The 12,983-nt window shown below is 43.0% G+C and overlaps 1 protein-coding gene across 5 annotated transcripts in view; it reads right to left on the minus strand.

Moving 5' to 3' along the window:
* Positions 1-637: 637 nt before the first annotated feature.
* LOC137339496 (ubiquitin thioesterase otulin-like) overlaps positions 638-12,983 on the minus strand; it is a 40,108-nt gene continuing 27,762 nt past the window's right edge. For 2 of the 5 annotated variants that reach the window (XM_068001898.1, XM_068001901.1), the window contains exons 8-10: positions 6,132-6,183; positions 2,683-2,761; positions 638-1,897 (exon numbers count right to left, since the gene is read on the minus strand). In XM_068001898.1, coding sequence (XP_067857999.1) covers positions 1,891-1,897; positions 2,683-2,761; positions 6,132-6,183 — 138 coding nt within the window. In that variant the 3' untranslated portion in view covers positions 638-1,890. Of the gene's footprint in view, positions 1,898-2,682; positions 2,762-6,131; positions 6,184-7,176; positions 7,548-8,741; positions 8,847-12,983 lie in introns of those variants that run through there. The other 3 variants (XR_010966633.1, XR_010966634.1, XM_068001902.1) reach the window with 3 other exon arrangements.

Here is a 12,983-nt window from a genome sequence, read left to right on the forward strand (position 1 = left end):
GAGTGATTGGGATTGTAAAAAGAAAATTATGATGGGGTAATTTTCTGAGATTGTACTCCTGGCTGGGAGACTTGCCCACCAACAGCATATATTGGAAATTCACACACGTGTTGTGCGTGATCTTCCTAACATTTAAATTAATAGTCAAAAAATCATGCACTATATGCTCTCAAATTTCCAAACTGCACTAGCAACAGGTAAGGCTCCCTGCTAAGAGCACAAAGTCAGAAAATTACCCCTCTAGCCCCTGAATGATGACTATGGATGTTAGATTTTTCTTATACTGTATATGCTTTGGCAATACCTTGTAATATGAGACTAATCACAGGATAATCACAGGAATGGATTAGGAGATGGTTTTCTGTGCCAGGCTTTTTGTATTGATGTAACTGCTGATGAGGAATCTGGACACAATGAGCTGTTGTATTAAGTGATTTGCTTCAACAAGCAGATTCTGTAAAAATCTCTATCAAGCGATTTATATAGTCCACTCAAGTTGATGCTGTCTGTTAGCAGACTGAGTTAGAACACACTGTTTGGCTACTGCTGAGCTTCATGCTGTTTGTCATGTGGATTTTATTTTTGTGATTTTTTTTTAAAAGAACAGTGTAACATGATAACTAGCTTACAAAGAAGATACTTTTTTGAACTTTTATTGGTTTAACAAGTAGTACAAAATATCAAATTTATATATCAGCTCAGCAAGAATACATCAAGTGCAAAACAAACTTTGTTTTAACGCACAGATAAGCAAAGCTGCTAATTACATATCATTTGGTATCATGTAAAGTGTTGTGACAGCGATCCCTATTCCCTATGTCGGCAAGATACATGCCCTGTATGTGCTTTAATGCACTGCGCTTTGGAAATGAGGTTATTATTAATCAGTTCTATTCACACTCATGTAGTGTAAACATACTGATATGACAGAGATGCAATAATATTAAAGTATCAATATAGTTGCCATTGACAAAGTAACAAAGTATAAAATGGCATGAATTTGGCTCAGTTTAGAAAAACAACTAAAGAAAAGTTTCTAACAGATGTAATAACAACACTGCAAATGTAACCAGGACAATTACTTTGCATAAATCCTTTTGCTCTAACAAGTGAATATTTAATCTAAGTATTTGGTTTACGTCATTTGTGTATCTATTTTTAAAAAAAGATATCTCAAAACACTAAAAAAATTCAAACAGAAATGTTATGGAAGATAAGAAACAACCGCAGAAATAACAACAAACTCACTGCATACATGGAAAGACAAGGATGAGGAGACACCTAATCAAAAACCACCCAGTATAATTGTCCCAGTGACTGGAAATGAGACTTGCAAAATTTAAAATGTTAGTAGCATTGTGCATCACTAGGACATTAGCAATAGCTGAAGCTTTAGTTTTACCACCGTTTTTCACACAAGTCACATGAAGAAGCTACTCAAATAGAGTCTGTTTTGTATGTTTTATTCCCTTCCCCATTTCCTATTTGCTCTTTCTTCCCCCCACCCGTTTTTTAAAGATTTTCTTCATGCCTATATTTCCAGAAATCTGGGCAGCTTTGAGTAACTGGCAATGTTGCAAATTTCAATAGGTAGTTACGTCTATTTGTATTTTGTTGCAATGTCTGTGTATTAGGCAGTCTTGATATAATTTTACCTGCTGGCACACTCATCTACTAGCGACTGCTATTTCAATGGCCAGTCTATTTTAGTATTACATGATATGCAGAGGCAAGATAAATTTAATTGATCCAAGATGAAAAACACAAAAGGCATTTTTTGACAGATTCTTAGATTTTGTTGCAAATTGATTTGAAGTGTTTTCTTGAAGCAGTACAATTCCTTGCAGTACAAAGTTGAGATAGATGTAACTGTCAGACTATTTGTAGGGACTAGTTGCTGTAAAAAATTGCAAAAATCATAACCATTCCTGAATTTCTTGATCATTAAGTTATTACATGTCATCTAACATAATTAACGCTATATCCATTAGTTCCTATGAAAGGGAGCTGGGAGTGTTTCTCCTGAGAGCTCAGCAAGTTTCATTGGTGAGCGGCTGAGCCACACTGACTGAAAGGATCCCAAGTTTGATCCTTGGGGCTCGATTTTAAAAGTAAAGAACGGGTGGGTTGGGGGCAGAGGGCATTGAAAATTGCCACCACTTCAGACCCGCCCCCAACCTGCCCATTTCCAGTTTTCAGGGGGCGGGACGAGGGGCAGGCAGCTAACCCGCTCCCAGGAGGTGGGTCGGGCCTCAAAACCTTCCAAGGAGGCTTCAAACCTCCATTTTTAACTAATTCCCGATTTCAACCCCGAGGGGCCGGGTTTCCGGGGCCTTCTGTTTTACGTCTCGTGAAAGGAGGTGAGAAGGTCTGAGACTAACAGGTAGGTACCTAGAAAGGCACAGCTTGTGGGCCCAGAAGAGCAGGAGTGGTTCCCCCAGGCACAACAAGCCTACCTGCACCGATCACGGACCCCCAACCCCGATCCTCCCCCTCTGACTCCAGATCCTCTACCCCCAAACCTCAATGATTCTGGACCCCTGCGAAGATCCCTGATCCTGCACCCCGTGACTGACCCCTGATCCCATCCCCCATTACTCACGACCCCCATACCCACCCATGCCCCTTGCCCACCCATGCACACCCCCTCCCCCCACCCAATCTATGCAAACAAAGACTTACCTGCAGACGTCCTCTCCCTGGCTGGTCTCCCATCCAACTGAGACCAGCCTGTCAATCAGCCGGTCAGTCGGACGGGAAACTGACAAAAAAAATAAAAGAAGTTCTTACATCAAAATCGTAAGAATGTCCGAGAAACCCGTACTAATGAGTTTCCCGACCTCAATTTTACCCCCCCCCCCCCCAACCTCAACCCGGCTCCATTTGAAAATTGAACCTCTGGTCTATGCTGCGCTACACTAATCTCAGCCAGTGTGGCAGTAGCTACAATCGGCGGATGGGTTAAGTAGGAGAAAAAATCATCCAGGATTCCTGTGCCTGATTGCTATCTACTGACCCCGGCTGGAAGTATGCATGTGCGGTCTTGAGGTGAGAGGACAGGATTGGCTTTAACTGTGCTGAGTTCCACAATCAAGTGGCCAACTGACTCTCGCTGTCTATGCTCATACATGAATGGGCCTGGAGTTTTCCAAATGACTATTCTAAATGCTGTTGCCTCATTGGTTAATAAATCCTGAATCTGAACAACAAGATACTGTTAGTATTGGCAACAACAACTTGAATTTATATAATGCCTTTAATGTAGAAAAATGTCCCAAGGCGATTAAAGGAGGTGTGATCAGACATAAATGAATGCCGAGACAAAATAGATATTAGAAGGGGTGATCAAAGAAGTGGGTTTCAGGGAGTGCGTTAAAGGATGAGAGAAAGGTGGGGGGTTTCATGGAGGGAATTTCAGAGAGTTGGGGCTAGATAGCTAATGACATGATCGCCAATGGTAGGGTGGGGGGCTGGGGGAATGCACAAAAGGCCAGAGTTACAGGAACAGAGGGTTTGGTGTGGGGGTGGGGGGGGGGGTTGTAGGATTGTATAGAGATAGGGAGTGAGGCCATGAAGGGATTTAAACATGAGGATGAGAACTTTAAATTTAAAGTTTTAGGAGAACAGGAGCCTATGTAGGTCAGCAAGGGCAGAGGTAATAGGTGATCAAGACTTGGTGCAAGATAGGAAACGGGGCAGCAGAGTTTAGGATCAGCTGAAGTTTATGGAGGGTGGAGGATGGGAAGCCAGTCAGGAGAGCATTGGAATAGTTGAGTCTGAAAATGACAACGGCATGGATGAGGGTTTCAGTAGCAGCTTAATATATATGCAGATTAATGGATCACAAGTAAAGTTTAAATCAACCAGGCTCCATGGCCCATTAAGCCAAAAACCTTGGACACTCCTACTATAAATGATCCATGAAGCACTATAATTACTGTGCTGTGTGACCATGGGAATGCCAGTGGTGTAATGCAAATGACCATGGCTGAATAATGTAGTTTGTAATGTTAGAATGAGATTATGGAATTTTCACTCAATTATCATTGGGGATAAAGAAGAATTATGCTTCTGAAGTATTAGCTGTAGTTATTCACCTCCCATAAGATAGGGACAATCTGTATTGGACTGAGCATGTTCTCTTTGCACTTTTCTAGTTTCGTCCTTAGTTGTCCCACACCAGAAGTCAGTCTGATTAGTTTCAGAATGTGCCCATTAGTAGTGTGTGACTTAACAAATATGTACGTATTCTTTTGTTTCAACAGTCAAATCCTCTTCCTCGCCACAACTGCTTAGTAGACACTGGAGTGAGACGAAGAGATCTGGAGAGAGTTGGGCATTGTTGTGGGTTGAGAACTTGAAGCCAGAGTGAAGGCAACACAACGGTAAGTCAACTTGTGTAATTTTTAATTCTTTGTACTGAAACAAGAGATAATTCTTTAGCATTCTGCTATTGGTTATAAGGGTTCAGAAAAGTAGCTGGAACTGTGGTTTATTAGACTTTTATTTAGTCCTTTCAAGGCATTTCAATCTTACTAAAGATAACCGTGTTTCACACCTCATTAGTTGCTTTCTGATGGCGTGACTGGCTGTGAATTTTATTTTATTTAGCAACATATCCCCGACATGCAAATAGAAGTTGAGAAATGAGACTGTGGGGATACTAGTAATATTAGAAAAAAGTCAGAGCTATTGCTAACACTGTTTAAATATGATGTGGAGATGCCGGTGATGGACTGGGGTTGACAATTGTAAACAATTTTACAACACCAAGTTATAGTCCAGCAATTTTATTTTAAATTCACAAGCTTTCGGAGGCTTCCTCCTTCGTCAGGTAAATGACGAAGGAGGAAGCCTCCGAAAGCTTGTGAATTTAAAATAAAATTGCTGGACTATAACTTGGTGTTGTAAAATTGTTTACAACTGTTTAAATATGATGTGGAGATGCCGGTGATGGACTGGGGTTGACAATTGTAAACAATTTTACAACACCAAGTTATAGCCCAGCAATTTTATTTTAAATTCACAAGCTTTCGGAGGCTTCCTCCTTCGTCAGGTGAACGATGTTCACATCGTTCACCTGACGAAGGAGGAAGCCTCCGAAAGCTTGTGAATTTAAAATAAAATTGCTGGACTATAACTTGGTGTTGTAAAATTGTTTACAACTGTTTAAATAATCAGTACAGTATACTCAATTGTGGCATACAACTGATTTTTCTACATTGTTTTATTTCATGCATTTATGTTTTATAAGCTTAAGAAGAGAATATTCAAAGTATATTTAGGGCAAAAACTAAATTTAGAATGTCATTGTATTATAATGGTGATACGGTAGTTAGTTAGACTTTCATGGTGAATTAACAATGGCAGACTTGATAATCCAGTGCCTGAGCCAAGCAGGTACACAGTATTCCAGGCACTGTTGATAATTGACCAGCCAGACTAGTTCATTGATGGTACCCAGAGGGCTAGATTTGTCACAATGGGCTCCTCCTAGTCATCTCCAGTTAACCCTACAACAACTTGCATTTATATAGCGCCTTTAACATAGTAAAATATCTCAAGGCGCTTCACAGGAGCAATTATCATACAAAATTTGACACCGAGCCACATAAGGAGATATTAAGACACGTGACCAAAAGCTTGTTAAAGAGGTAGATTTTAAGGAGAGCTTAAAAGGAGGAAAGAGATATAGAGAGGCGGAGAGCTTAGGGCCTAGGCAGCTAAAGCATGGCTGCCAATGGTGGAGCAATGAAAATCGGGGATGCACAAGAGGCCAGAATTGGAGGAATGCAGAGAACTTGGATGATTGTAGGGCTGGAGGAGGTTGCAGAAATAGGGAGGGGCGAGACCATGGAGGGATTTGAAAACAAGGATGAGATTTTTTAAATCGAGACGTTGCCGGATTGGGAACCAATGTAGGTCAGTGAGCACAGGGATGATGGGAGAGTGGGACTTGGTGCGAGTTAGGAAACGGGCAGCGGAGTTTTGAATGAGCTCAAGTTTAGGAGGGTGCAAGGTGGGAGGCCGGCCAGGATGTTTTACAGGTTTGGTTGGGAGTGGGGGGGGGGGGGGGGGGAGAAGCGCTCTTGCTCCTCCTGGCCCGCAAGCAGTACTGGAAAGGCACTTACCTGATCCATCCAGCCGTTCTCGCCTCCCTTTAGCTGCCGGGTTTCCTGAAACCTGAAAGAGGTCAAATTTGAGGCAAGCAGCCTCATTAAAATATTTAAAGGACAGACCCACCTCCAGAGAGCAGGTTAAAACAAAGTTGGAGGCGGGTTTCCCATTAAAAAATTTTTTAGCCACTACCCCACCACCCCCCCCCGTCCCCCGTTCTGGGGTGTTAAAATTACCTCAAAGTGTCAGCCTAGATTACTTGCTTATATCCTGGGGTGGGGCTTAAACCTACAACCTTGTCACTCAGAAGCAGGAGTGATACTAATGCGCAAAACTGACACTTGTAGTAGGAATAGCATACTGAGGTTGGTTTGTGGGGATTACTTGGGAATGGGCAGTGATGGGGAGAACAAATAAATACACAGAAGATATTTCAATCTGGTTTACTGTGATCACTTGCTCTTTTCTACTTGAATCAGGTCTTACGATAGCAAAATGAAGAACTGACTGCAGAGTCCTTGTATTCTGAATCTTGCTAGAAAAATACTGACATTCTAATTAAGTAAAACTGGAAAATTACATTGGTGTTTTCTTAGCAGCATTAAGTTCAAGTCATAAATAGGGTGTTTGTCTTGTAGGTCACATTCCATCAGAAATTGATACTTGATGAGGCAATTATTTGGCATCCTATCAGTATCAGCTTTGCTCAGTTGGTATAAATCCCGTCTCTAAGACAGAGTTGAGGGGTCAAACCCTGCTCCAGGACTTCAGTGCAATAGTGAAGGAGTGCTGCATTTCTAAAGGTGCTGTACTTCGAGCAACAATGAGATATTAAAACTGAGGTCCTGTCTGCCTGTTGTAGTCTACGTTAAAGATATCACAACACTATTTGAAGAGTAGGGAGTTTTCTTGTATCCTAACTAACGTTCTTTCCTCAACCAAGTAGAGTAACTGATCATTCATCTCACTGCTGTTTATGGAATCTGTGTGTGCAAAATGGCTTCCACGTTCACCTACATTGAAATCACTGTTGCTAAGTACTCATTGTACGTGAAATGCTTCAGGATGTACAAGAGATTTAATACGGGCTACATAAATACATAATCTTTCATTAAAAATGTTTTTCGTTATTAAGGTAATTAACCTTTTACATGTTGGGTTCATTAAATTTATGTGAGGCAGCCACTGTCATTCATTCCAAATAAGCATGAATTTCAAAAGAATTCAGCAGTTGCGAGAATGTCACCTGTTCATTTCATGGTAAAATACATATGACCGGCTTGCTGTCTCCAATTTGATTGCAGACATTTATTCAGTAGACGTGTAACGACAGGTTTCGATACTTGAGATTACCAGTGATCCGACTACTCCACATCAAAGCTGTCAGCAATTGTCACTTCCAAAGTGTATTTCAGAAGTTCCATTTCAGTCTAAAATAAAATGACAGTTTATAGCTATTCCATGAGTGGCAGTTCTAATCCTACTTTATCTAGTAACAGTATAAAAAACAATGTGCTGAAACATAAGCTGGATAACTAATCCTTTCATGAAAGCAGTCAACTAATGGCCTTCAAATATTATGGAGAGTGAGATTTCTCCCCATACATTTAGCTACAGTGTGTGTACACATGTACAGTGATTTCACTAGAGGGAGCCAGCGCAGCAGAAGACAAGGTGATCATGGCAACGACCATACCAGGATTGCCACAGCCCTACATGTAACCGTTGAAGAATAAAAATCTGGGGGCAAGTAGCATAAATGGTAAATACTTACCTCTAGATATGTTCCTGGTCATTTAAAAAAAAAAAATAGCTTTGTTTTCTAAATAATCCCATGTAGTCCCAGTTGGTCTCTATATTCATTCATTTCAGCAGCTGAACAGTGAAAACAACATGGTGGCCTGTATGTAAACCAAGGGGATTAGTCACAGTGGCACCACTGGCATGAAGCGAACACACTTCAAGAGGTTTACATCACTCAACGCCACTGTAAATGAAGGAGTATACAGCTCCACAGAGGAGCTGTGTAATTGGAATTAAGGAAATAAACTGTAAAATAAACAGAAATAAGGGCTAATTTCCCAATCGGACACTTTCAGTGAAGGCTGCTGGTTGGGAAATCATAGGCCTGCAGCCCTTGATTTTCTTTTCATTAATTTCAGGAAATCAGCCCTTCCCCTTTAACAATATGATTATTTCAGTATCTGTACCGTATCATTCTGAATATAAAATCATGCACTATTTTCATTTATATTATAATAATAACCCGTTGAATAGTGAAAGACCGTTTCAGCTTTCAAAATGCACAGATTCTTTCTTTCATGCTAAGAGGTAAAGTCATTAAATAGTCACTAAACAGAAGTGAGGAAATAGAACCACAAATAATTCTTGGGGAAAAGGATCAATTCTTGTTTTTGCTGTTACCGTATCAAAGAAATTCAAAAACAGTTGTAATTACATTTATATCTTTGGATGGTAGAAATCTTGGAAAATACACACATCACTACCTGCAAAAAAAAATGTTTTGTAGCACTAAAGACAATGAAATTATAAATTTCTGTTCAATTTGGACCAGAACACACCCAATTTCAATTACTGATCTGTGCTGAGTTTGCTGATCTTACCTGGGGCAATACCCTCAAACTGAATGTGTAGTGTGGACGGGCTGTCAACTTGAACCACTCAGCCAACGGACAAAGCTAAAGCCGTCTTCTCCGATCTATTTGTACCTTCCAAAAAGAAGTGACTTAACCTTACATTACTGTAATTCAGTAAAAGCAGCCTAATGGATATGGAGATACTCAGCTGTGATTACATGGTTGTATCAAAGGGTTTCAGACTAAGTCATAAACTTCCTAAACCATTTACTAACTAACTATCATCTGAAGCCAAAGATGACATTATTAAAGAAATAATTTGCATTTATATAGCACCTTTCACATCCTTAGGACATCCCAAAATGTTTCACAGCCAATGAAGTACTTGTGAAATATAGTTACAGTTGTAGTGTAGGGAAACGTGGCAGCTAATTTGCACACAGCAAGGTCCCACAAACAGCAATGAGGTAAATGGCTAGACAATCTGTTTCAGTGGTCTTGGTTGAGGGATAAATGTTGGCCAATACATCGGGGGAACTCCCCTGTTCTTCTTCGAATAGTGCCATAGGGTCTTTTATGTCCACCTGAACGAGAGACGGGGCCTCAGTTTAATGACCCATCTGAAATACTGTTGGCAGTCCAACTTAGAACTGCATTGAAGTAATATTTTACTAGTCAAAGGGTGTTTCAACTTAAGAAGATTTGGAATTAACTAAAATTTTTGCCTTAAAGTGGTTGAGTTTTTTTTTTAAAATAAAATTTGAAAATAGTTATCATTGTAGGCATTCTGTTGTCAGCTATGAAATACAAAGTGCTGGGAACGCCACAACTCAAAAACTGTGTCTAATTCACAGCTTCCAAAGATTTACTGCAGGATTTAGTGTGCTACCACGAAGACAGAACATGCACAGGTTTCCATAGTTTACAGTAACAATCCCACGCCTTAGGATTACCACACTCTATGCTTAAAATTTAAAATAAATTACTTGGATTCTGAGGCCCCCGGCATACTTAATCGCAGATAAATGTTTTTTTTCTGATTTCCATAGTTCAAATTAGCTAATGGATCAAAAATACATTACAGGTATTGATCTTACTTTTTCCAATAACTTCTGGTGCAGCTCAACCGAGAGAGAAATGCTCACTTGATGTTTGCTATTCACTATTGAATATTCATACTGGCTCTTCATTACTCCTTCAGAGTGATTACATACTGCATTCATTTTCAGAAACAGTAGAGCTTACGTGCCCAAAATACTGGCACTGATGAAGTAAGTACAACGGCTCACCACTCAGCATCCTGGATTATTTGCCCCAGTTTGTTTCTCAGTAACATGGGTGGTGAAATTCCCATGGAGCTTCTCCGGCTTATCCATCGTAACTACAGTGGAAGAGCCGCGGAAACTGCGGGAAAAAAAGGGGGAACCTCCATGGAAATTCACCCCACTATGTTCTTTGATGTTACATAAAGCAGAGAAGGCCCAGTACACAAGCAATGACATCACTACTTAGCTACATGTCATCATGTTGAATTATTTAGTCACTCATTTCTTTTGTTTCTAAAGAAAACACTGATTCAAATCCCTGACACATTCACCAGACAGCTCAGACCCTGTAAGAAACACTCAATTCATATTATTCACATGCTCTCTGATTAGCACTGCTTACGTCCTACAAAAAAACACCAGCTCTTGCTGGGATGTGTTCAAATAGGGGCTGCCCTTGAAACCTTGTCCAAGTGCCATTCTTCACGTGAGCCACTCCCAGGTTAATGCTTCATCATCTTGCTTTCTCTCCACTTACTGCTTTTCATTATTTTCTTCTCAAATTTCTTTGAACTTTAACTCGTTTGTCCTTATTTTGCAATAGCATTGGCTAAATGTTAGTTGCTTTCCATCTTATTCTCCTTCTTCCTCTATCACCCTCCATTTTTCATCTTTATCACTCGCTTCCATTCCTGGTCCTCCCAAAAATGAATTTGTATGTGCAATACAACTTCTAGAAATATAACCCCTATTGACATGAGCTGATGTTGGCCTCTTCCCATGCAGAGTTACCTGCTTAAAGCTATAGAGTGGGAGAGGAAACAGGGGTTATGGGTTGTGAAATAGGGTGTATGGCTAGGACAATTAAATATAAAGCTAGAAATATGATACATTGTAAAAGGCCTTTAACAGCTGCATCTAGAAAATTGTGTTCAGTTTTGGTCCTCCCACATGATGAAGGATATCACAACCCTGGAGAAGGTCTAGAGGAAGATCACCTGTATGATAACTAAGCGCCCCTAAGTCTAGTTATCAAGATAGGCATGGGGAACTGGAACTTTTTACACTTGAGAAGCATAGAGTTTGAGGTCTTTGTAATGATATGGGTGGGGGGTGGGGGGGGGCATAGATTCCGTTCAGAAGGATAGGTTATTTGAGTTGTATAGGAAGGGTTTTGGAAGAAGAATCATACAAAATAAGAAAACAGAGTTCGGTTTGAAGTACTTCTATTCACAGAGAGTCAGTGACCTCTGGAATTGATTGCCAGAATATATGGTGAGTATGGATGTGCTACAGGCCTTTAAAAAAGGATAGTTTCTGCGAGTGGAAGGCGTCTTGAGTTATGAAGGTAGATGATTTAGCTGTGACTATCAGTATTATATCAGTTACTGCAGTCTCCTGGAACTTGCTTGATTATCTTCAGGGATCGGCGGCGGCGGACCTGAGCGGGAGCAGAGGAGAGAGACCGAGAGCGGGGATAAAAGAGCGGCGGACCGAGGCCCGAGACCAGAGCGGCGGCGGACCTGAGCGGGAGCAGAGGAGAGAGACCGAGAGCGGGGATAAAAGAGCGGCGGACCGAGGCCCGAGACCAGAGCGGCGGCGGACCTGAGCGGGAGCAGAGGAGAGAGACCGAGAGCGGGGATATAAAGAGCGGCGGCCCGAGGCCCGAGACCAGAGCGGCGGCGGACCTGATCGGGAGCAGAGGAGAGAGACCGAGAGCGGGGATAAAAGAGCGGCGGACCGAGGCCCGAGACCAGAGCGGCGGCGGACCTGATCGGGAGCAGAGGAGAGAGACCGAGAGCGGGGATAAAAGAGCGGCGGACCGAGGCCCGAGACCAGAGAGGCGGCGGACCTGAGCGGGAGCAGAGGAGAGAGACCGAGAGCGGGGATAAAAGAGCGGCGGACCGAGGCCCGAGGCCAGAGCGGCGGCGGACCTGAGCGGGAGCAGAGGAGAGAGACCGAGAGCGGGGATAAAAGAGCGGCGGACCGAGGCCCGAGACCAGAGCGGCGGCGGACCTGAGCGGGAGCAGAGGAGAGAGACCGAGAGCGGGGATAAAAGAGCGGCGGACCGAGGCCCGAGACCAGAGTGGTGACGGACCTGAGCGGGAGCAGAGGAGAGAGACCGAGAGCGGGGATAAAAGAGCGGCGGACCGAGGCCCGAGACCAGAGCGGCGGCGGACCTGATCGGGAGCAGAGGAGAGAGACCGAGAGCGGGGATAAAAGAGCGGCGGACCGAGGCCCGAGACCAGAGCGGCGGCGGACCTGAGCGGGAGCAGAGGAGAGAGACCGAGAGCGGGGATAAAAGAACGGCGGACCGAGGCCCGAGACCAGAGCGGCGGCGGACCTGAGCGGGAGCAGAGGAGAGAGACCGAGAGCGGGGATAAAAGAGCGGCGGACCGAGGCCCGAGACCAGAGTGGTGACGGACCTGATCGGGAGCAGAGGAGAGAGACCGAGAGCGGGGATAAAAGAGCGGCGGACCGAGGCCCGAGACCAGAGCGGCGGCGGACCTGATCGGGAGCAGAGGAGAGAGACCGAGAGCGGGGATAAAAGAGCGGCGGACCGAGGCCCGAGACCAGAGCGGAGACGGACCTGATCGGATCAAAAACAACAACAGAAAACCAAGGAGTGACGTCACAGGACAGCAGGTAAGTGATTGGTTGGTGAGTATTACTGTTTTTTTTCTTCTCTAAATTAGGGCATTGGTTTAAACTAAGAGCTGGGAAACTAAGCAGCTTTTATAGCAGGTAGTTTTTTTTTAAGTGAACCTAGGTCCCTGGTATAGTTAACATTTTCAAATTTCAACGTAATTTAAAAGGGGTAACTAAGCTAAGGCAAATCATGGCAGCAGACCTCGCACCCGTGATATGCCCCTCCTGCAAGATGTGGGAAGTCATGGACACTACCAGTGTCCCTGCCGACCATGTGTGCAGGAAGTGTGTCCACCTGCAGCTACTGACCGATCGTATCTCGGAGCTGGAGCTGCGGGTGGACTCACTGTGGAGC

The sequence above is a fragment of the Heptranchias perlo genome, chromosome 2 (genome assembly GCF_035084215.1).
Source record: "Heptranchias perlo isolate sHepPer1 chromosome 2, sHepPer1.hap1, whole genome shotgun sequence".
Classification (NCBI taxonomy): domain Eukaryota; kingdom Metazoa; phylum Chordata; class Chondrichthyes; order Hexanchiformes; family Hexanchidae; genus Heptranchias; species Heptranchias perlo.